The 25,548-nt window shown below is 38.8% G+C and overlaps 2 protein-coding genes across 14 annotated transcripts in view; both read left to right on the plus strand.

The window, feature by feature from the left end:
- AKAP13 (A-kinase anchoring protein 13) overlaps nt 1-25,548 on the plus strand; it is a 361,925-nt gene that overhangs the window by 9,590 nt on the left and 326,787 nt on the right. The gene's annotated exons all lie outside the window — the stretch shown is intronic.
- Nucleotides 306-25,490, plus strand: LOC103786392 (fatty acid-binding protein 5-like). The gene has a single exon (XM_063597139.1). The coding sequence runs from the start codon at nt 24,871-24,873 to the stop codon at nt 25,276-25,278; it is 408 nt and encodes a 135-aa protein (XP_063453209.1). The 5' UTR covers nt 306-24,870; the 3' UTR covers nt 25,279-25,490.

The raw sequence follows: 25,548 nt of genomic DNA on the forward strand, positions 1-25,548 counted from the left end.
GTGGGTAGAGTGCTGGCTCTTTCAGGTGCATTTGCTATTTATTTACTATGCAGCTTTAGGTAAGTTATTTGTCTCTGAAATCTAATCTTCTCTTTTCTCTTGGCAAATGGTTATATGACATACCTTGTAGGGTTGTTTGTTAATTTTTTCAAGTATCTTGTTTGTCAGGCACGGTTCTAGGTAATGGGAATTCAGTGACATGTGTAGTTGCTGCCGGTAATCTATATCCTATTGAGGGAAGTAGAAAATAAACGAGTGAACAAACAATTGCAGTCATGTCTGGTGGTGATGATTCTAGGAAGGATATGAAGAGTATTAGCAGAGATTGGGGAGGTCAGACAAGGCCTTACTGAGGAGGTGAGATTTGAACAGACCTGAAGAAAGTCAAGGGAGCAAGTCACATGAAGATTCAGAGGAAGTATGGAAGGAACATCAAGTGCAAAGGGCCTGAGATGGGAGAATGAACAGGGAGCCTGGTGTGGCTGGAATGGGTGAGAAAGAGCGTGAGGAGATAAGGTTTGTATGTGTAGCCAGAGACCAGATCAAATAGGCTCTTAGGTATGGTGGGAAACAGCTGAAGGATTTGAGCAAGGCATGACAAGAGTTGATTTAGGCTTTAAAAACTTTACTCTTGGCATAGGGAGCAGTAGTGGAAATGGAGAGACTAGTTAAGAGATTTGCAGTCGTTCAGGCTAGAGAAGATGGTGGCTTGGATTAGGGTGGTAGCTAAAGTGGTGAGAAGCGGTTTGAATCCATATACGCTGAAAATAGAACTATAGGATTACTTACAGATTGGAAAAAGGTTCTAAAGGAAAGAAAGAAATTAAGGAGGATTCCTGGGTGTTTTACCTGAACAACTGGGTAAATGGGGAAGATGTGGAATCAGTTTGCTGAGAGGTTGAAATTGTGATTTCCCTGTTGACATGCTAAGTTTGAGATCTGTGAAATTTTTAAGTGAAGGTATCAGTAAGCATTTGGATATACAGTTCTGGAGTTCAGTGATGGTCTGGACTGGGTGTATGAATTAGAGAATTGTAGATAGAGAAGGGAGAGTGGGAGGTTTTAGTGGGAATTAGGGATATATAAAGCTCCATAATACGGGCTCATGGCATAGTAGTTAATAATCATGACAGTCATAAAACAACCACCACTATGTATAGTAACTAAAGGAAGGCTAGATATGAATGAAGGAAGATGGTAGTGACCTAAAACAATTATCTTGCATATTATATCAGAATTAGTTAGGATTCTAAACATGCTGAAAACTTTTCTTCTCTAAGCATGATAAAAATATTAGTGAACTCTATTTTCCATTTGTAGTCTCTAAGGATATTGGTGATAGTGGAAAGATAATGACGTTTTTATGTGATGCTAGTGTATTATTTGAATGTACTTCACATACACATATACGAAGATAGTCTGGAAGGAGGCTACTGCAAAGTAGATGAGGGTAACTTTTGATCTTTTGATTTTCTGCAGAGTGTATATTTGTCTTTATTCTTTTCTTTTCTTTTTTTTTTTTTTTAAGACAGGGTCTCACTCCTTTGACCAGGCTGGAGTGCAGTGGCCCGATCTCGGCTCACTGCAACCTCTCCCTTCTGGGCTCAAGTGATTTTCCCACCTTAGCCTCCTGAGCAGCTGGGACCACCGGTGTGCACCACCACGTCCAGCTAATTTTTGTACTTTTTGTAGAGATGGTGTTTTGCCAGGTTGTCCAGGCTGTTCCTGAACTCTTAGACTCAAGCGATCCACCCACCTTGGCCTCCCAAAGTGCTGGGATCATAGGTGTGAGCTATTGCACCTGGCCACCTTATTCTTTTTTTTTGAGACAGAGTCTTGCTTTGTCACCCAGGCTGGAGTGCAGCAGTGCGATCTCGGCTCACTGCAACCTCCGTCTCCCAGGTTCAAGCAATTCTCCTGCCTCAGCCTCCCGAGTAGCTGGGACTGTAGGCATGTGCCACCATGCCTGGCTAATTTTTGTATTTTTAGTAGAGATGAGGTTTCACCATGTTGGCCAGGCTGTTCTTGAACTCCTGACCTCGTGATCCACCCACCTCCGCTTCCCAAAGTGCTGGGATTACAGGCATGAGTCACCATGCCCGGCTCTATTCTTATTCTTAATAAAAGGAGTTAATAATATTTTTTGAGGTTGGGCTCAGTTGGTGAGTTTCTAGGGTAGTGGGTTTCATTTGTTTGTGGTTGCTGATATTACTTATTCCATTTTTTTTACTATGTATAGTCTATTGTCTTAAAAATGTGAGCCCTTAATAATTTTTTTTTTTTTTTGAGATGGAGTCTCGCTCTGTCGCCAAGGCTGGAGTGCAGTGGCGCTATCTCGGCTCACTGCAACCTCTGCCTCCCAGGTTCAAGTGATTCTCCTGCCTCAGCCTCCTGAGTAGCTGGGACTACAGGCGTGCACCACCACGCCCGGCTAATTTTTGTATTTTTAGTAGAGACAGGGTTTCACCATCTTGGCCAGGATGGTCTTGATCTCCTGACCTTGCGATCCACCTGCCTTGGCCTCCCAAAGTGCTGGGATTACAGAATAATCTTAATCATAGATGGGAATCAGTTAAGAGTATTTTCTTTCTTTTTTTTTGTTAAGAAATGAGGTTTTGCTGTGTTGCCTAGGCTGGACTTGAACTCTTGGGTTTAAGTGGTCCTCCCACTCCAGCCTTCCTAGTTGCTGTGACTATAGGCACACACCACTGCACCTGGCGCTGGGTGGTTTTGAAATGAGTCCATAACAGTTCCTGGAAGAATTGTTAGCACATACTCTTCCCACCAGGCTAATCGTGGCACCATTTTGTTGAAAGGGTACTTTATGTTGCACTGTGGTGGGCAGATCTCTTCAGAATAATTGAACTGAGCATGAAGTTGTTTTGTTTTAAAATCTGAATTACACCATCAGCATTAACTTAGATTTTTAGAAGTATCCTTTTTCCCAGGTGATAGCTGTCCTAAAGGTGGTGGATATGACAGGGGCTTTTGACAAATTTGACATTTTCAGTAATTCATGAATCACTTCTAAAAACATACTCAGTGATTTGGGTGGTATGTGTAAATTAATCTATCATCCTTGTCTTGGCATTTGAGTTCTGCCTTGTCTAAGTGGGTGTGTTTCTGGAGTGGGAGAAGGGAGGTCCGTTGTGACATTGCATGGAAATAATTTCTTTTACCTTTAACAAGCTGGAAGAAAATGGTTTTTGGATGCTTTGTACACAGAGTGTACATCCTCTTGGATGCTTTGTACACAGAGTGGCTGGGCTCAGAATACAAAGGAACTATAGATGAGACTTTGCAGTTTGGGAGTTATTTGGGAAAAAAATACGGTAACAAGAGTTGGGAAGTAGAGTTCTAAGTGTTCATTTGATCACATGAAGCCTTGGGGGCTGGCTGAGGTGCTTCCTCTCTTCAGGGATTAAAGGCATGCATGGGTCAGTGGGCAGTAATAGCCAAAGCTTTTGCTTGGGCATTCCTGCCAAAATAGTGCTGTGTGTATGTTTAGAGCATAGAATAGTGTGTATGTCCAGTCTAGAGAGGTTTTTTGAGGTCATTTTCTATAAGGTGTTTTTGAAAAAGTAAAGTTACTATAAAGGGAAGAAGAAAGTTTTGTGTGTTTACCTACGTGTTATGTTATATACATTCTCTTAATTCCTTACAGTAATCCTATAAGACAGATATTCTTTCTCCCTTTTTTGATGAAAAAACTAGGGTTTAGAGATTTAAGTTTGCTTCTCTTAAGTCAGTGAACTACAATTTTGATCTGGGACATTGTGACTACAAACATAACTCTAGTTTTATTATATATGCCATAAGTCACATTTTTTTCACTTTGATGTAATTGTATCCAAAGTAGCTAGTTTAAAATTCCATCTTGTTCTTGGTGTAAATAGAAAATCATTGATTGTGGTCTGCTCTTAAAGTTTTCCTAGAATACTTAAAAACATGCTAGGCTTCCATGTTTGTGCCTTGAAAGTAGCAGAAACTTGCCAATAATAGAATTGTGGAACTGTATTTTCCTTCACATACAGAAGCTTTGTGGATGGACATTAATAATTAACATTTACACATTTGTTCACATCTTCAAAGTGTTTTACAAACATTTAATTAGTTCATGTGTAAACTATATAGGAAGTTGAAAAACCAGTTTTTTAGGTTCATTTTAGTAGTACTGAAGTGTTAGGGGGAGAAGGAGTAAGCAAGCCCTCAGTAAGAAAAATACAGGTATGCACCATGAAGTTCTAAACATCTTTTCTTACCTGCCTAGCTTTCAGCCCAGTTTGGCTCATATCAAACATGTTTTTTGGGTGTATATCTTCTCTGTAATACAGTGGAGTGGATTATGTGGACCCAACAGAAGACAGGGTGGAATGGTTGGGGAAAGACCTGGGTCATGTAATGCAACTTTCTCTTCCGTAGTCCCTTAAATGTGAATTGTCCTTGATTCATCCCTTTGAGCATTTTGAAGGCCAGGATGTTGTTGGAGCAGAGACTCTGGCAAATGAATGGAGCATGCATGTTAATTTCTAGGGAAAAAATCTTTTATTTTTCACTCTTGATTTAGGAAATAATAGCTCTATAACTAGATACTTTGCTAGTTTCCTCACTACTGCTTGTCACCTGATTCCATCTCTTCTCCTCCCACCCCCTGGTAAAATGGCTTTAACTTGGCAAGGTTTGTAGTTGGAAGGAGACAGTAGTCCCAATTTAGCTGGGTTCTGTCACATAATTGACTGTGTGCCCTTGAGCAGGTAGGTTACTGCTCTTTTGCCTTTGAGTTCTTTTGTTCTGTGAAATGGTATTTGCTGACTCACCTTTCACTGAGTCCTAGAAGGATGGCCAGAGAAAGATATAAAACTTAGACTCTTGGACATGAAATGGGACAGAGGTTATTTTCACATTAGTGAGGATTCTTCAGAGTTGCAACGACTCCTTTCTACTTTGCTTGGAGTAACTAATTTTCTTACTATTCTTGTCAACCTCATTACTATAAACACTTTTTCTAATACAGTACAGTAAATAGAATTATTTGATAAATAGTGTGTCTGGGTAATTTCCTAAGACAGGACATGCAAGTTCCTTTTCATCAATGCTTATAGCCCATTGTTCAGAGGAACTGTTCATTGTTCAGAGGAATCTTTGTGTAGATAACCTTGCCAGAGAAACCTTACTTAGTATGTGATCTCAGAAAGGAGAAGAATTCTGATAGCTTGGCATGTATATTTAATTAAATTTTTATCATGAATGAGAATCTGTTCTTTTAATGGGGCTGTATAAGAATGGCCCTGAACTTTTGCCTCTATCCAATAGTGTTGTTTTTCAAGTCTTTCTTTTTTTCTCCATCCCTTTCCTTCTCTTCTTGAAATCTGAAAATTTAAAGGTGGGATGAGTTGGCTGTGGCTGTTGAACCTCTTTGTAACATGAAATACACCTAGGTTTAAACTTATCTTTCTGTTCTGCCAAGATTTATGGTAACTTGAAAGGAATATTTTACAGCCGGACATTGAGTAATACTATATATGAATTATGAATAATTGAGATTGGCTTAGTTAAGCGGTTAAAGTTACTCTTTTATTTGAAAGGATATCTGAAGGCAGTGTTTATTTATCTTTTTGAAAAGGGAGACTTTTTGATAGGACAGATTGTATGTATAAGACAAGATAGAAGTTTTCTTTTGGAAACCTAGCTGGTTTCCAAACAATCCAATAAATGATTGTTTTTCCTATATAGATTAGGGATTTGAGTTGTACTGTTTTTGGTTACCTCTTTGATTTTTCCGTATTGTCTTTGCCCAGTGTTCATTTCCTTTCCCCGGTTAATCTAGTAGGATGTACTGTCAGATTGCCCACTGAATAGATGGGGTAATGTAATATCACATGTCTATCTTTCCTCCCAGATTATAAACTTCTTGAGGGCAAATTTTATCTGCTTTGTTTATTGCTGTATCCCTAGCAACAATGGCACATAATAGTTGCTTCTCAAGAAATATATGGGTTGATGGAAGGATGGATGGATTTTTGACTATGCATACACACACACACACATACATATACACACATAACATACATGTATATGTTAAACTTAATAAAATCCATCCTGTTGCGAATAAATGAACAGATGTTTATTTTTTCTTTTCTAGCATCAGTTTTAGTTTGATTTTGGTCAGTTTAAAGCATTCCTTTTGGGGAAAGAGAAGATATCATGTTAAATGGAAGTTTGGTATTGACCAAGTTTGGTGGTAAAATCTATACAGCTCTTGCCTGATGGTTGTGCTTGGTCCACGTAGGGCTCTGTCACTTTACGTTTTAACCTCTTCAGCAACTTCATCATTGGCGTATGGATGGTTGACCTAAGAATGTGGTGCGTGATGGCTGGCTTAATTAAAAAACAAAATTATGATTGTAAAACATGTTCACAGTAGAACAGTAGAATTGACTCATATACTCATTACCCAGATTCTAGCAAGATTTTGCTATTCTCTACATGCATTATTTTAAAAAAAGCTTTGTTTTGATATAATTCATATACCATAAAATTCACCCATGCTTTATTATAATATGTTCGTCCTAGTTGTCCTGAAAGTCACTACCAACTATTCTTTTTAGTGATTTTTAAATGGTATTTTTACTCCAATGTATAATACTGTAAACCATGAAATGCCTCTGTAAAACAAGGCACGATAGGTTTCCAGGATATGAAACAGACAACTTTTAACTCAAAGCAAATGAGTGCTGAGTAGCCTGTTTTCCTTTCAGCAGAGTAATTGCAGAAATAGGACTGCAAACCTTTTATTAAGCACTTTTATATGAAATTTGAGGTTTCTGTCAAATTAGACATGGAAAATTAAAGCTGCACAAATTACTGATCTGTGCAGTTTTTTTGAGTCCTCTTGTATGTTAGACTTTTTTTTTTTTTTTTTTTTAAGATAACTGTTTCTCTTAAGTACCAGCACAGGAATGCTATGATTTATACATAATTATTTTTGTTTTCACGTCAGTAGTCTTTTGTTCCCCCCATTGAATTTGGTGATCCCCCCCCCCCGAGGATTATTTTTTAAATAATGCATTCCCAAGTATTTTGACTTTTGTGAAAGAAAATACTTTTTAAGGTAATTGAATACCTCCATAAATCTTGTATTTCCTTAATAATTTATTTGGCAATGTATTTAAAAACAGTGTTGATATCTTAAAAGCTTTCATTTGAAGGCCCCAAAACAACTGATACATTGTTTTTCATAGCACTTTTTGTAAATATTATGTCCTAAGTGCATAGATTCTTTGAAATACTCCTCTTTCACCCCCTCTGTGGTAAAGAATTATTTTGGCTGCTTTGCCAAAAGTGCTTGTGGCAGTCTAAAGATGATCACTTTATTAGTTAGCTCACTGGGATATGTGCCCATAAATGGAGAGTTTTCTTTCCCGAGCTCAAATAAAGGTAATGGTTCATCTGTGAGATATCTCAGGACTCAAATACTAATTCAGAAGAAAAATTATATTTATTCTCTCCCCTCAGCCTTGATGCATGTTGAAATCTGCAGGGACAAGTTCACTAATATAATAGCTGTCACTTATTGGGAACCATTATTGATCTATTGGTAGCTATTATTCATCTAAGTGTCTTATGTAGACAGGTCTTATCTCTGCAAGGAAGGTATTTTTATGATTTTACCAGAAAAGGAAATCGAAGCTCAGAGAAATTAATAGCTAATTTTATATATACTTCATTCAGCATTTTATTTAAGGCCTGTTGTAAGTCAGGTACACTACTGGGCACCAGGGATTGAGGAATAAACAAAATAAGATGTAGTCACTGCCCTTAAAGCACTCATGATTTTGTTTCTTGATTGATAGGCAGTAACAATAATAGTGATAATTGCCATCATTTATTATTACTTTCCATTTGCCAAGTGTAGTATTAAGTACTCTACAAACCCTTGTCTCATTTTAATCCTCATAATTCTAATCCTCACAAAATGTGGAAGTATCCATATTTTATGGATGAGGAGACAGAGGCCCAGAGAGGCTGGACTTGCTCAGGGTCACACAGTTAGTATGTGGCTGAGTTCATACTTGAACGTGGATCTTACTCTAGAACTTATACTCTGCTCAGCATTCCTCATTCTGGCAAGAGTTGAAACGAGTAATGATGTGAAAGGGACATCATTGTGAGCTATTATTTTGGCAGAACTTTATGTAACTTTGACTTTGCCAGTAGATTTATTTTTATGGTTAATCTCTTATTCTAGGAGTCATCAGATTGTTTTCATGATTTATGAAAGACATTTTTAATAAGTCTTATTTTTATTACAACAGTAATGTACAGTTCCTCTAGAAATTTAGGAACTATAGTCCCAAAAAAAGTACACATAAATGACACTACCTAGAGAAAATTGTTGGGTATAATTTTTCTTTCCAAACTTGAAAACTTGTAGAGAGAGAGTGTGTGTATGTACATATATACAGCCCATATGTGGACTAGCCATATGTGGCATATTTTATGTACTCTTGAGCATAAACAGGTTATAAAACATTTCATCAATATACCTTTATATGATTTCTTTTTTGTTGTTGTTGAGACAGAGTCTCACTCTGTCGCCCAGGCCAGAGTGCAGTTGCGCAGTCTTTACTCAGTGCAACCTCTGCCTCCCAGGTTCAAGCAACACTCCTGCCTCAGCCTCCCGAGTAGCTGGGATTACAGGCACATGCCACCACGCCCGGCTAATTTTTGGATTTTTAGTAGAGATGGGGTTTCACCATGTTGGCCAGGCTGGTCTTGAACTCCTGACCTCAAGTGATCCACGTGTTTCCGCCAGCCACCTTTATATGATTTCAAGTAACTGACATAGTTATTTTAATGGCTATATAGTATTTCTTTGTATGAACTTAAGTTTATCTTCAGTTCATTTCCTATTATTTGAATAGGTTGTGTATCTTTTTTCCCCATCACCCTTCCTCCTGACTCTTTCCTCTATGCTATTATAAACATTGCTTTGAAGGACAGCCTTATACATACATATGTGTGTCCTTGTTTACTTTGTTAGAGAAATGGAATTGTTAGGGCAAATGGTGTACATTTCAGCAGCTGTTCATAGATATTGTCAAGTTGTCTACAGAAAGCTTATATCATTTATACTTCTACTGGCAGAATATGACAGTTCCTATTTACTATTTCCCCATAACTTTTAGAAAACAAGTTTTTAAAGTTTTAGATGCCATAAGATAATTACTCATAGGATTACTGAATTACTGGCAACCAAAGAAAAAATGAAAGAACTCTGTATTTCTAAAAGGATATGAAGAAACTCATGAAGCATAGTTACTGTCCTCTTAGGTGCTAAAAGTTAATCTGAGTTCTCAATATTAAAAGACAGATGGAGGAAACTTTCAAATAAAGTCACTGATATCATGTTCCTTTGGCTTGTTCTTAGTTGTCGGTTCAGATTAACTCCAGCAATAAAACAGGGAAGTATTTGAGATAAGATTTAGAGATGCTGAGGAGTAAGGTCCTCTTCTACACAAAGAGCCCTGTGAAAGATGATCTGTGGCCATTCTGTTGCTTATCTAAATGCATGTTAGAATTAATATAACTTATTTATTTATTTCATTATTATTTTTTCTAGAGATGGTGTCTCGCTGTGTTGACCAGGCTGGTCTCCTCAAACTCTTGGCCTCAAGTGATCCTCCCACCTGGGCCTCCCAAAGTGCTGGGATTACAGGCATGAGCCACTGCGCCTGACTGTTAAAGCTTTTAGTTCTGGGCCAGGCTCAGTGACTCACACTTATAATCTCAGCATTTTGAGAGGTTGAGGTGGGAGGATAGCTTGAAGTCAGGAGGCCAGGAGTTCAGGACCAGCCTGGGCAACATAGTGAGAGCCTGTCTCTACAAAATAAAAATTAAAAAATTAGCTGGGTGGTGATGCATGCCTATAGTTGTAGCTACCTGAGAGGCTGAGGCGGAAGGATCACTTGAGTCCATGAGTTAGAGGTTACAATGAGCTACGATCACACTGCCTTTACTCCAGCCTGGGTGACAAAGCAAGATCCTGTCTCTAAAAAAAAAATTAAAAAACAAAATTTAGTTCTGAAAGTACAAATACGTATAATCCACATATGTTCCTCAAATCACAGTTACACATTGACATCATGGTTTAGATAATCAAGAAAACAAGCAAATTAAACATTGGAACTGTGTTCTTGACTTTAATGTAGGCAAACCTTTTTCTCTGAGCCAAAGATTAGTCAACTGGTCTCAGCTATAATAATAATTTTCAATCATAATATTTGTGAAGGTCTTCTGTATTATAAGTAGGAAGAACTAGTTGTACAGGAAGTTGTAAGTCAGGTAGCTGTGTAAGGTGATCTTTTGGCACTGTTGATACACCAGTTTGTCTCTGTTTTGTTGACCATTCTTAGGAGTATCTTGTTGATATTCAGCCTATTTCTGGTTACAGAGAAATAGCTGATAAATTATAATTTAGTAGCTATATATATATATATATATATATTTTTTTTTTTTTTTTAAACAGAGTCTGTTGCTCAGGCTGGGGTGCAGTGGCACAATCTTGGCTCGCTGCAACCTCCGCCTCCCGGATTCAAGCGATTCTCCTGTCTCAACCTCCCAAGTAGCTGGGATCACGTGTGTGTCACCATGCCTGGCTTATTTTCATATTTTTATTTGGAGATTGGGTTTTACCGTGTTCGTCAAGCTGATCTCAAACTCCTGACCTCAGGTGATCCACCTGCCTTGGCCTCTCAAAGTGCTGGGATTATAGACACGAGCCACTGTGCCCGGCATATTATATCACTAGAAGTAGAAATTTAATTTATGATGGTTCTATAATAAAGTCTTGGAACATGTAGATAGTTAATTCAGATGTGGGAGGGCTTCTGTGGTCTTGAAACCACCCAGTTTTTTATGTAGTATACCTGATTATTGAACTGTTTAGTTTCATTATGAAGTCTAGACGTTACTTGGTTTTGGTAAGGAACCCTATGTAGAATTTTGAGGACGTCTTCTCTGCCAACCTGAATTGATCAGAATTTTTATAGGCCTCCCAAAGGACCTCTGTTTTGGAAATCTTTTGGGGCAAGGCCAGCTCTGATTTGTTTTCTCTGTTACAACAGCATTATTTGGGCTTAAATCCCAGAAGTGTGCCATTCTGCTTTTTTACTGTTTCCTCCCCCTGGTAACTTGAGCTATTATAAACTGTTTACCAAAGAAGCTAGTCATTTTTGTCTCAGTATTCTCTTAAACTGTCCCTTTGAGGTTGTAAAAAAGAGAGTAATAACAATTAGCAGGTCAACCAACAAATAGGACCTTGGTATCTCACATTTCAGAGGATTCTTCCTTAGGTCTCCCTACTTTCTTTCCTGTCTTAGGGATCTGGGATAAACAATTAGCTTGGTAAATCAGTGGTAGGAATTAAATGTTTCTGTGCAGTTTTTCTGGGACATAGGACAATAATAATGGGGAACAAAATAATAAGAGAATGAGTAACAAGACAGTAGTAATAAGAATGCCAGATTAAAAATAGGAAGATGGAAACTCACTGACTGGTAGAAATGTAAAGGATAAATTCTGATGTAAAACGTTCTGTAGCTGAGAAAAACTTGTTAGTGAACAGACACTGGATTAGGATTCAATAAATTTGGTTTAGTTTGCTGCCAACAACCTTGGGCAAGTTGCTTAGCCCACTCCACCTCAATTCTCCCATCAAAAATGAAACGGTTAAACTATATCAGGTTTTTGTTTGGTTCTTTGTTGTGTTTTCCCCAAAAAGTATCCTCAAGTCCTGGAGATCCTTGGAATTACGTCAAGGGCCCAAATGAGATTGGGGAGGGCATGAAAAAGAGAGCAAGTGGTGCTACACAGAGTAGTTCCACTTTCCTCTAGTTTATTTTTGTGTTTCCTGTAATGTTTCCTTCGAAGACACTTCCATGGCCAAAAAATCAGTTTGGAAACATCTGGACTGAAATATGTTGAAAGTGCCTTCTGTGCCTAGGATTTGGTGTTTATGAATCTCCATCTGTTGGCTGGATGTCTTTGTTCTTGGTATAAGTCTTTCAGGGTTAGGGAAATTTTACTGGCTGAATCATGAAGGAACTGTATAATACAATGGGTGATCGTGGTATCTGACTACTAGGCTGTGCTCTGATGTTAACTGCCCATGAGATAGTTCTCAACTAAGCAATTAGAAATTAAAATACTTTTTAGCTCTCCGGGAGCTTGGGAAATCCTGATAAAAAGATGCAAAGAATCATACTCCTTGCTTATCAAAACCTATTTATGCTAGCTGCCATTTTTTTTTTTTTTCGAGCACTTACTTTGTAGCATTTTATCTGTATGTCTCACTTAACCCTGGGGTGGTCTTGTGAAGTAGCTGGAGTTAGCTCTGCCGTAAATGGTAGTTGAGGCTTACTAAGATTGTGTAGCTTGGCTAAACTCCCACAGCCAGAAGTGCAAGAGCTGGGGATTGAAACTAGGATTGTGTTTCTAAAATGTGTGCATTCTTTATTATGTTCACCTGCCTTTCTTAAAGTTACAGGAGTTTTGTAGCTGTGAGACGTTTTTAATAGCACCGCTGTTACTCATGTTTTTCATTAATGAAATCTGGTAATAAAAGTGATTAGCAACGTTCATTGTTCTTAACTGCTTGTTATGCCAAGGACTCTTAATAATAGGGCAGAAATGATTTGATTATATTGTATATACCATTCCTTATCTGTTAGGTCCTCATAAATAAGGAAAAAATGAGAAATTTATAAGATTAGAGCAGAATGAAATAAGCTATGTTTTCTTTAATGGTTGGAAATTATTCCTAAAAGAATAATAGATATGAAAAAAATCTAAAATAGGTGATGCTAAATTCTTTAGAGTCAGTGAACATACAGAGATTAGATTGTTTTATGATCAGTGTGGTGCTAACTTTGATGCCCTAAGAATGGATTTACCATGGTGGTACCTAATGCAAGGAAATTGGGCATTTTTTTCTTCACAACATAATTTATTGCTGGACACTGTAAAAATATCAAAACGTGGTAGGCATTAGTGCCACTCACTACAATTTCCAGTTCTCCTTTTTGCATGTGGAATATCACATTTCCCAGCCTATTTCAAGATGACATGGTCTTGTGACTTGCTGTGTCCCATGGAAATGTGTCGCTTTTGGCTAGAAGCATTTGAAAGCTGATGTGAGGTCGGGCGCAGTGGCTCATGCCTGTAATCCCAGCCCTTTGGGAAGCTGAGGTGGGTGGATCACCTGAGGTCAGGAGTTCGAGATCAGCCTGATCAACATAGTGAAACCTTGTCTTTACTAAAAATACAAAAATTAGCCGGGTGTGGTGGCGCATGTCTGTAATCCCAGCTACTTGGAAGGCTGAGGCAGGAGAATCGCTTGAACCCGGGAGGTGGTTCAAGCGATTCTCAGTGAGCCTAGACCACACCATTGCATGCCATCCTGGGCAACAAGAGCAAAACTCCTCTCAAAAAAAAAAAAAAAAAAAATCTGACGTGAAATCGTCTTTCTCTTTCCTTGCTTTTGGGACCTGGAAGCACAAGTAGCTATGACAGTACCACATGACGAAATCAGGTTGGAATACTGCCCCGAGGCTTGAAGGATAGCTGCCCCAGAGAGTTGCCTGGAGCCATAGTGATCTTTGAGTAAGTGAGGAGTAAACTTCATTGTGTTAACTTCTGATACCTTCTGGTTGTTGTTACCATAGTATAATCTAGCTTATCCTGACTTTACTACACACATCATCAGAAATCATTAGTGTAAAAGATTTTTGAGGAGAGGGACTGACCAAGATTGAAGCATAATTACCTCAGATGCAGATAAGGTCAATAGCATAGTTAAGGGCAGGTTTTCTCTTTTAGCTGTCACCTGTTTTATGTTCTGTCAGTTTATTCTTCTTTTAGCTCAGCTTTGGTCGTATCACTGCCCCATTTAAAAATAGTAGTTCCTCATTGCCCACCGAATAAAATCTGAGTAACGCCTGCCACAGTTTGGTTCTGCAACAACACGCTTTAAAAACTGTTCTCTCACTGTGGTGAAGTATTTATTTATCATCATGTGCCTTTGCCCATTCAGGCATTTGAGAAACATATATTGATTACTTTGTGTGCCAGTGTGGAGGCTAGACCCTAGGGACACACAAAATGTTCCTTCCCATCTGTTCATGTCCAATTCTGCCTTAGCTTTTCAAGCTAAGTCTTGAAGGATGTTTCCTACATAAACCCTGCTTCATTCTCACAGTTGGTTATAAGCTGTCTTTCTGACCTCTCAAGCATTTCTGGCACACTGTTTCCTATCCTGGTTGTAAAGTTGTACTTGTATATCTCATTCCCTTTACTGGGCTAGTGTCACACCTTTGTATCTTTAGTACCTAGCTCCCAGCTTATGGTAGGGGCTCAGTAATCTTTACTGAATGAATGGCTGTTAGATTGTGGCTGTGTTGAAAAGCCGATGATTAATTTGCCTTTGTTTGACAAATTGTTACTATCTTTAAAGTTATTTTGCCTTCGTTGCTTGCACTTACCTCCTTCTAGCTATTATCATTGTGTGTGTTCATTCTTAGTACTCAGTAGGGCCTTATGTAGCAGTGGTTGTGTTTTTTTCTTTTTTCATAAGCTATCTGGAATGCTGTATCCTAGCACATTCTGGTGAGCTTTCCTTACCATTGTTTAAAGTCTGTTTTGTGTTTTAAAGATCCATTGTGAAGTTTCTTAATGTGACTTCTAAGTCTAGAGCTTATGAATAGATGAGTCATGTGTTTTAATCGATTCAGACTTAGTTTTGTCTTGGTGTCTTGTTGTTTCTACTGATGTTTTCCTGAAAGTTTTTTGCCTTTGAATCAGTGTTCTGAACTTATACTCTGGTTTCTCTTCGTATGGTGTTAGTCTTTCCCCTTTTACTAAAGAGCTTTGAACTGGGTAGTTTAAAAGACCCAGATTCTAGTTTAGTTTGGCTTCTAGCTCACTTTGTTAACTTTGGTTGTGAAGTTTGTATCCACGAAACAAATGAGTTTGACAAAAATCCATGATTCACATACTGATTTTACTATGGACTGGGTAAGTTATTTGAATTCTAATCTTGTGTGGATACAAAAATTGGACACAAAATTCTGGTAGGGTTGGCAAAGGATGAAGGAAACTTTATTTATTTATTGAGTGCTTACTATGTGCTAGATGCTGTTTATTTGCCTTATTCACTAACCTGTGAAGATTTTATCTCTGTGTTTTAGTTACAGAAATATGAGATACAAAGAAGCTAGGATACTTATTGAGCTAGTAAGGGCAGGATCCAGAACTTCTGCCAAAGTCAATTTCATTCCAAAGTCAGTGTTCTTTTTGTTGCAGTTTGCAAGCCATTCCAGACTTTTCTAACGGAGTAGCCTTTAGGACAAATGATAGGTGTTGTGTGTGTCTCTTGAAGAAAGTACTCTCTGTTGCATGTCATACTACTGGTAGAATACCTGCCCTCACCCCCCACCCTCTTTTTTTTGAGACAGAGTGTTGCCCCATCGCCAAGGCTGTTAGAGTACACTGGTGATCACAGCTCACCACAGCCTTGAACTCCTGGGCTCAAGCAGACCTGCTGCTTCAGCTTCTTGAGTAGCTACATCTACAGGCATGTGCCACCATGCCCAACTAACTTTGTAATTTTTATTTTGTAGAGACAGGGTCTCACTATGTTGCCCAGGCTGGTTTCAAACTCCTGGCCTCAAGCGATCCTCCTGCCTTGGCGCCCCAAAGTGCTGGGATTACAGGTGTAAGCCACTGAGCCAGACCAAAATGCTCTTAAGATACAAAAACTAGAGTGGATAAATAAACTATTTCTCTGGATCTTTGATTAAGACTGCACACCCCACGGTAGTGCAGTTATTCCCATTGTGCCTGTAAGTGTGCTTTACCATCCTGAGTGAAGAGTGAAGGGACCATGATTAAAATTCCCATGGCATTGTATGGTTTTATGATTGTGGTTTCAAGTCTTGCTCTCTCTCAACTAATTTTTGTGACCTTAGACTAGAAAATAGTTTTTTTTTTTGGAGCTGCAGTTCCATTGTGTGTAAGATGGGAAAAACAGTACCTATTTTATATACCATATTGCTCGTTGCTGGACACATATGTCCATTTATTTTTTGTCTGTGGTTGTACCTATAATTGGGGAGAATTTTTTTTCTTTAAGTGTAGATCAATTATGGTATAGGACATTGGAAGGTAGAAGAAGAGGTACTATATACAGCAGTTACTGACCTTTCCAGTCTGAATTCCTATTTAGAAATAAACTACTTATGTTATTTGTGTTACTGTTTTAGGAGACATGAATTGGCTAATAAGTTGTTTGCAGTGTTGTTTCTTTGCTAATTTTTGTAAATGTAATTAGATTTCATAACATTTTGTGTTAGGAGAACATAGACACTTTGAGAGAAAAATGCATAATGAAAGCTAATTTGATGGTTTCTAGGGGTAGTTCTATTTTGAAATTCCTTTCAGCAGACAATATGAGACAGCATATTATGGGCTAGGCCCTGAAAGAACCAAGGGAGAGTAAAGCACAGTCCTAGGCCACCAAGAGTGTGTCTCTGGAGGATAAGATCTCTGGATTTTTTGTCCTACTTACAAAACAGAAATAATACATTTTATGCTAGTTACAAGTAGTATAAGCTCATTGAAGAAATATTTAAGCAGAAGGAATGTGCACCAGCCACTAGGAATGCAAAGATAATTGGGGTATAGTGAGAGATATGGAAATTTGTTGTGTAACAATGTTAGAGTACCAACTTTGTGGTATACAGGCTTCTAAGGAACACAGATGAGGGATGAGGGATGGGACGGGTGTGCTGGGTCTTTTTTTTTTTTTTTTTGGGACGGAGTCTTGCTCTGTCACCAAGGCTGGAATGCAGTGGCGCGATCTGGGCTCACTGCAACCTCCGCCTCCTGGGTTCAAGAGATTCTCCTGTTTCAGCTTCCCGAGTGGCTGAGACTACAGGCATGCGCTGCCATGCCTGGCTAATTTTTTTTAAAATTTTTTTTATTTTTAGTAGAGACAGGGTTTCACCATGTTGGCCAGGCTGTTCTTCAACTCCTGACCTCAGGTGATCTGTCTGCCTTGGCCTCCCAAAGTGCTGGGATTATAGGCATGAGCCATCGTGCCCGGCCTGTGCTGGGTCTTAAAGCATGAGTAGGAATTTGCCAGGCCTGGGTTGAGGAGAGAAAGAATGGAATGATGGTTCTGCTGTGATACACTGTGTGCAAAGAAACAGACGTCAAAGAGCTTGGTGTGTTTGAACTCAGTGAGCAGTGAGGTGTAGAATTATTTCGTGTGGATAGGGTGTGGTCACCGAATTAGGTTAGAAAGTCAAAATGGGGTGGGTGGAAGCGTCTTTTAGTTTGTCCTCTTGAAGCAAAAGGGAGGATAGTCTGGTTTTGTTTTGGATACCTCATTCTGAGAGCAGTAGAGGATAGTGGCTTGGCAGAGGGAGAAGGGAGCATTGCCTCTCAGACAAGTTAGAGGAGGCCATTACCATAGTTTCGGACAGATTGTGAGGGCTTGAATGCAGTGAGGTTGGAAGGGAGCCAGCAGATCTAATGGACATTTTGAAACTTGAATGGATGAAACTTGGTGAGTAGATGGTGGGAATTAGGAGGTGGTAGTTGTCCAGAATAACTGGAAATTTCTAGCACAGGCTGCTGGGTGAATGAGAGTGCACTGAGGGGAATGATTCATTCTGGCATGGGAGAGGAGTTGGCTTCCTGGAAGTGGTAATGTTTAAGCTTGGCTTAGATTACCTCATTCAAAGTGGTTCTTGATTTTGCCCACAATCTATTTTAGAGTCCATTTATTCATCTAGAAAGTACCAACTGCTTACTGCATGCCAGTAATTGATATTTTAAGAATATTAAAAAATGTTAATTGTGGTAAAACACACATACCATAAAATTTACCATCTTAACCATTTACCGTCTTAATCATTTTTAAGTGCAGAGGCAGTGGCATTTAGCTCTTTCACATTGTCGTGCAGTCATCACCACTGTCCATTTCCATGACTCTTTTCATGTTGTGGAATGGAAATTTTGTACCCATGAAACAATACCTCTCTATTTCTCTGTCCTCCGTGTCCCTGGCAAATACTGTTCTACTTCCTGTTTCTATGAATTTGACTATTCTGGGTACTATATGTAAATGATACCACTCAGTCTGCGTTCTTGTGACTGGCTTACTTCACTTAGCACAATGTCATTAGAATTCATCCATGTTGTAGCATGTGTCAGAATGTATTTCCTTTTTAAGGCAGAATAATATTCCATTGTATGTATATACCACATTTTGTTTATCCATTCATCCACCAATGGACACTAGAGTTGTTTCCACGTATGGGTTATTGTGAATAATGTTGCTTTGATCATGGGTGTACAGACATCTTTCGAAGTCCCTGCTTTTTCAGTTCTTTGGCGTATGTTCCCAGAGGTGGAATTGGTGGATCATATGGTAATTCTATTTTTAATTTTTTGAGGAGCTGCCATACTGTTTTCCATAGTGGCTGTACCATTTTACATTTCTAACAGCAGTGCTCAAGTGTTCCAGTTTCTCTGTACCCTCACCAACACTTGTTATTTTCTGTTTTTGTGACAGTAGTCATCTTATAGTGTGTGAAGTGATATCTCATTGTGGTTTTGATTTGCATTTTTCTAGTAGTTAGTGATGTGAGCATCTTTTTATGTGGTTATTGGCTATTTGTATATCTTTTTTGGAGAAATATTTGTTCAAATCCTTTGCCTGTTCTTTATTTTTATTTTATTTTAATTTAATTATTTTTTTGAGATGGAGTTTCACTCGTCGCCTAGCCTGGAGTGCATAGGCACGATCTCTGCTTACTGGAACCTCCGCCTCCCAGGTTCAAGCGATTCTCCTGCCTCAGCCTCCTGAGTAGCTGGGATGAAAGACGTGCACCACCACACCCAGCTAATTTTTTGTATTTTTAGTGGAGACAGGGTTTCATCATGTTGTCTAGGCTGGTCTCAAACTCTTGACCTCAGGTGATCTGCCTGCCTCGGCCTCCCAAAGTGCTGGGATTACAGGTATGAGCCACCATATCAGGTCCATTACCCTTTTTTAAAATTGGTTGTAGGAATTATTTATGTATTCTAAATATTAATCTCTTATTAAATAAGAGTTGCTAGAATTTTCTCCCATTCTGTGGGTTGCCTTTTCCCTCTGTTGATTATATTCTTTGATGCAGCTAGTAGTAGTTTGTTTTTTTTTTTTTTTTTGAGACACAGTCTCGCTTTGTCTGTCGCCCAGGCTGGAGTGCAGCCCTGCGATCTCGGCTCACTGCAAGCTCCGCCTCCTGGGTACACGCCATTCTCCTGCGTCAGCCTCCCGAGTAGCTGGGACTGCAGGCGCCCGCCACCACACCCTGCTAATTTTCTTGTATTTTTAGTAGAGACGGGGTTTCACCGTGTTAGCCAGGATGGTCTCTATATCCTGACCTCATGATCCACCCGCCTCGGCCTCCCAAAGTGCTGGGATTACAGGCGTGAGACACCGCGCCTGGCCTGATGCAGCTAGTAGTTTTTTAATGAACCTTAAATTATAAGGGAGGTTGTTGCTTTTATAGTAACTTTACTGAGCTCAAATGAAGAAATTAGTTTCCTCCATTTTCCTTTAGAGGAGTATGATATAATTTTATAATTTGAAAAAGGGTTGGTATTCACTTTTTCTGGAATTTTCCTTTCTAGGTATGATTTATGACCTAGTATCTTTTGAGTAATGTCTCCTTCCTTTCTTTTTCATGGCCCTCAGGTATGGTTATTAGAATAAGCATCATGACCATGACTTCCCCGGGCTGGTCGCTCATCACCAGCTGTCCAGTTAGAAGCAAGTCTGGTCATACCTGCTTTTGTGTACCATGTTTTACAGTTGTAGTTGTCTTGGGGCTGTCTCCCTACTCATGCCCTTCTTGTCGACTTTCACCTGGGTCATGAGAATGGCTTCAAAATAGGTCTTCTGCTTCAGATTTCTCTTAATTTTCCTGTACACTGTTTGGACTGGCCTTTCCAAAACACCTTTCAGGGGCTTTGTGATGCTTTCAGGATCAAGTTCAGACTACTAAGCTTGGCAGTCCATCTCCTTCTACCTTGACCTTAACCCCCCTTTGCAGTTTTTTTCTTCCCTGGTCATTAGTATATTGGCAGTGTTAGTTAAGGCATTTTATCTTCCTTGGACTGGGGTAAGATGCTTGATAGGTGGGCCATTTCTCTTCTGCGACTCTCAGATTTACCATCTGTCACCTGGACGTGCTTGTGCTGTGCTCTCTGCTTGGAATGCTGTCACCTCTTCACCTTGCCTGGTTTTTCAGGGCCTAACTGAAATCCCTTTCCTCCTTGAATCCTTCTCTAGCTGGTCCAGCCCATAGAGATCATTTTCCGTTCTCAGAATGATTATGGCATTTATTTTCTGTGCTGTTTCATTGGGCAATTGATTGTAAATGGCTCTGTATTGTGTTAGCTTTTTGTGTGTTTTTAAGAAAATGTTCTGTCCCCTTTAGTTCCTTGTAGTAGTAATCATGACTTGTACTCTATACAGGTTCTACACACGTAGGTAATTGATGGATCTTCATTGATCCTATAACATTGGTTCTCCAAGTGTAGTCAGTAGACCATTGAACATTCCTGAGACTCTTTCAGTGAGTCTGTGAGGTCAACACATGAAAACATTATTTACCTTTTTATAGTGTGCAGACATTTGACCTGATAGTGCATAGTGCAAAAGCAACAATGGGTGAAGCTGCCGATGCCTTAGAATCAATCACGACAGTGAACTAAACTGAGCTCCAGTAGTCACGGTATTCATTACAGTCATGTACTGTGAGTGAGAAATAATGCCAGTTCCACTTAATGTCTGTGATGAAGTAGTGAACATTATTACTTTTATTAAATCTCAACCTTTGAGCACACATTTAAAAATGTGGGAAGAAAAGGGAAATATGCGCAAAGGAGTTCTGCACGTGGAAGTATTGTGGTTATCTTGAGGTAAAGCTCTCGTGTGATGGACATTAAGGTGAACTAACTGCTTTTTTTTTTGAGATGGAGTCTTGCTCTGTCCCCCAGGCTGGAGTGTAGTGGCACGATCTCGGCTAACTGCAAGCTCCGCTTCCCGGGTTCACGCCATTCTCCTGCCTCAGCCTCCTGAGTAGCTGGGACTACAGGCGCCCACCACCACGCCCGGCTAATTTTTTGTATCTTTCGTAGAGACAGGGTTTCACCGTGTTACCCAGGGTGGTCTCGATCTCTTGACCTCGTGATCCGCCTGCCTCAGCCTCCTGAAGTGCTGGGATTACAGGCGTGAGCCACCGCGCCCGGCCAACTAACTGCTTTTTTAAATGAAACTCCATTTTTATTTGAAGGGAGGACTTTGATAAGCTGTGGTTATCCAGAAATTGGGTATTTGGCAGATACCTTCTTGAAAATAAAGCAAGCCTTTTACTTCAAGGAAGTAGTGGAGTCTTTGTTGCCAGTGATAAAATTTGAGTTTGCAAGTGAAAATCAGAATTTTGGAAAACATGTATTCGCCACCATGAGCTTGACAGCTTTTCAGTATTTAAAAGCTTTATGAATATAGTAATGATATTAACAAATGTGATTTTTGATATTGTATAATGAAATGTGTCTACATTTGGAAGATCTGCATAACTCAGGGAACCAGTATTTTCACAAATGATCAATGTATGATGTTACAGCAAAATCATGCTTGGGTAAACGATTCATTCAAAGTGAAAGACCAGTCACTTTTAATGTAACAGAGTACAAAACGGTCATTGATACAGCTTCAGATTTCACATTGTGACTAACTCTTTAAGAAGCTACCACTTGTCAAGTTTTGGTGTAACATAGAAAAAGAATATTAACAACTATCCCAAAAGACTATTAAAATAGTACTCCTTTTTCAAATTGGGTATCTGTTTGAGGCAAAATTTTAAAAATGTACTTCCCCAAACAGTGTAACAGTTTGAATGCAGAAGCAGATAGGAGAATCCAGCTGTCTTCTATTAAGCCAGACATTAAAGAGATTTGCCAAAATGTAAAACAATGCCACGTTCTTATTTCTGTTTTGTTTTGGAAAACATAGTTATTTTTCATAAAAGCATGTTTATTTCATGTATAATGAGTTCATGGAATTTTAAAATGAATTAATATTTTATAAATTTTTCAGTTTTAATTTCTAATACAATAAAGTACCAATAAATATAACCCACATAACAAAAGCTCTTTGGGATTCTCAGTTTTTAAGAGTAAAAAGGAGGGATCTCAGGCAACCAAGAACTTTCAAACCACTGATTATAGCTTACAATGGATTGAAATAAGCTGATCCTCATGAAATACTTTAGTTTCTTATTTGAAAATCTTTATAGAAACAACACAGAGGAAAATAATTAGTATCTACTTTCATAATGCTGAGTTATATTTATTGGGCACTTAATATGTGCCTGACACTGCACTGAACACCGTACCTATATTATCTCCTCTAACCTTTATCTTATCCTGCAACGTATATATTACCTTAGTTTTACAAATCAGGGGGCTAAGGCACTGGCGGGTCAAGTAATTGGCCCAAGCTTATTTAAGAGGTAAGTAGTAGAGCCAAGTTTTAGACTTAGTTTAAGTTGAAATTGAAAGCCTGCGCTTTTCATCATGATGTTCTGCTGCCTCACAGAAAAGTTTGTAAGTCAGCACTGTGTCCGCACTGCTAATTGATCCTTAGGGAAAAGTGCAGAATGCTGTTGTCTGAAGATTGTTGATGCAAGGTTGAGCAGTGGCTGAAGATCCTGCGCATGTTTTCTTTTTATCCCAGGTCACGTAGTCTTGTACTGTTTTGTGGAACTGGATCTTTAGAAGGTGGTTCTTTCAGAACTTCACAACAGACCGTAACTGGAAGACTGTGGGCTTAGTTTCTTATGGTTACTAGTAGTTAGTATGTGAATCTAGCTCAAGGTTGGAGAGATTTTCAGGATGGCTGTAGTTCAGTTGCCGTTGCTTATGCTAGTTCTTTCATTTCATTCAGGGGTATAGAAACTTTAGATTGTCTGAAAATGTTATTTTCAGGAGTTTTCCCATTGGGAGACAAGGAAATGGGGATGGAGTTGAAGTCAGGTGAGGGTGAGGAGAATAGCACCATTGCCCTGACCCCTGGCTTTTGGGTTATTGTGCTGCAAGCATCAGGTGACTGAAAAAGCAAACATGAAAGTACAGATTCAGAGAGGGGAAGTGACTCGACCCAGGCACCCTGCACAGGAACATGTGTCATCATGGTTTCAGCTCCGGATGGTGAGATCACAGTGTGTTCTCAGGCCCTTGTTAGGATTCTTAGCACAATAGTTGTTTCTGCTTGGTGGGTTTGTTGATTGAGAGCGCCTCAGAAGCATTTATATTCACAGTATCCCACGTGCCTTACTAACTCAACTTTATATTACATAGACAGCTACTTTAAAATTGTCTTGGTACATGTATTTTGAAATTTATATGAACAGCTTTATTTACATTATCCATTATACTCTATTAAAGAATATATGTATATTTTAATTATACTTTATTATACTCATTCAACTTTCATTGTTTTCTCCAACCTTTTTTACCACCTCAGTGGAAATGGAAATGAGAGTACCTGTTATAGCCTGAAAAGCAGAGGAAAAAAAGTGTAACTCTTTTTAAGGTTTTTCGTCATGTTTAACTCATGTGTTATTCCCAGATTTTTCTCCGATGTTCATACTGTCTCTTGAAACCAGTCTTCCTTTTTTTCAGCACTATTGTGGCCTGTGTATAATTGGTACTTGTCTTTCAGATTTGTATTCTGTAAACAGGCTTTGACAGGGCAAATTTAAACTGTTGTAAAGATTGCCTATTCATTTCTAATACATGTTTTGTGGTAGAATTGAATTGCTAATTGTGTGAAGGGTTTTTGAAAATGAGGGACAAACAAAATGAGAACTTATGAATAGTAGCAAAAATAATAGTAAAAAAAATATACAAGAGGAATAAGACCACCGTGCTTTCTTTTTTCACTTCTGAACTAGTCAATAGCTTTGTATTCTGGTGATAATTAACAAGGTTTCTATACATACACAAAAATGAGGGGTAGTGAGATATAGATGATGATATAGAGAATGAAGATGGGAAAAAATCCTCTTGGTATTAATACATATGGTATAGGTACAGAGTGTTCCTTTATGTATATAATTTGAAAAGGGTGAGGGAGCTCCAAAATAAGATAAGGAAGTTGGTAGACTACATGTTTTGTTAATTCTTATGTCAGAGTGCCTTCTCCTGGTGTGGATGCATTTCTAAGATGAATAGTTAATTTGTTCTTGTTTCTTTTTCAAAGTCTCTTTGAGCAAATGACAAATTGAGATGTCCTAGCTTTAAGGAGAGACCATTGACATTTGCCTAATGCCTTCTCTTGTCTTAGGCTTTGCCTTGTATTAAAGAAGTATATGACTGGATGTGACTAAAATGGTCTGGGAGGAGGGTTAGTATTCTGTTTTCTAAAATGGATTCTGGGATTGTTATGTGCAATTGGTGCTTTAGGATGGGAGAAAATCACCTAAGTGTAACTTCAGAGTGTGAGAAAGTGTGACCTGTCAACTGTTTTGGTTGGGTTTTCTGATGTTGGAGTGGTTTGTTTCTTAAATTTTGCTCTCAGGTTTGGGGTGGTAGTGAAGTTACTCTGAAAATTCATAATTTTTCTATAATTAGTAACAGCATCCCAGGAGTTTCAGAGGGAAATGCCTTTAAAAAAAAAAAAGAGATGTGACAGCACGCTGCCATGCCGACGCAGACCCCGCTCTGCACGCCAGCTCGCCCGCACCCCCCATGGCCACAGTTAAGCAGCTGGAAGGAAGATGGCGCCTGGTGGACAGCAGAGGCTTTGATGAATATGTGAAGGAGCTAGGAATGGGAATAGCTTTGCGAAAAATGGACACAATAGCCAAGCCAGATTGTATCATCACTTGTGATGGCAAAAACCTCACCATAAAAACCGAGAGCACTTTGAAAACAACACAGTTTTCTTGTACCCTGGCAGAGAAGTTTGAAGAAACCACAGCTGATGGCAGAAAAACTCAGACTGTGTGCAGCTTTACAGATGGTGCATTGGTTCAGCATCAGGAGTGGGATGGGAAGGAAAACACAATAAGAAGAAAATTGAAAGATGGGAAATTAGTGGTGGACTGTGTCATGAACAGTGTCACCTGTACTCGGATCTATGAAAAAGTAGAATAAAAATTCCATCATCACTTTGGACAGGAGTTAACTAAGAGAATGACCAAGCTCAGTTCAATGAGCAAATCTCCATACCGTTTCTTTTTTTTTTTATTACTGTGTTCAATTATCTTTATCCCAAACATTTTACATACAGCTATTTCAAAGTGTGTTGGATTAATTAGGATCATCTCTTTGGTTAATAAATAAATGTGTTTGTGCTAATAAAAAAATGAGATGTGTATATTGATGATTATCTTTTAAAAAATAATGGGAGGTTTATGAGAGAGC

Source organism: Pan paniscus, chromosome 16, assembly GCF_029289425.2.
Source record: "Pan paniscus chromosome 16, NHGRI_mPanPan1-v2.0_pri, whole genome shotgun sequence".
Classification (NCBI taxonomy): Eukaryota; Metazoa; Chordata; class Mammalia; order Primates; family Hominidae; genus Pan; species Pan paniscus.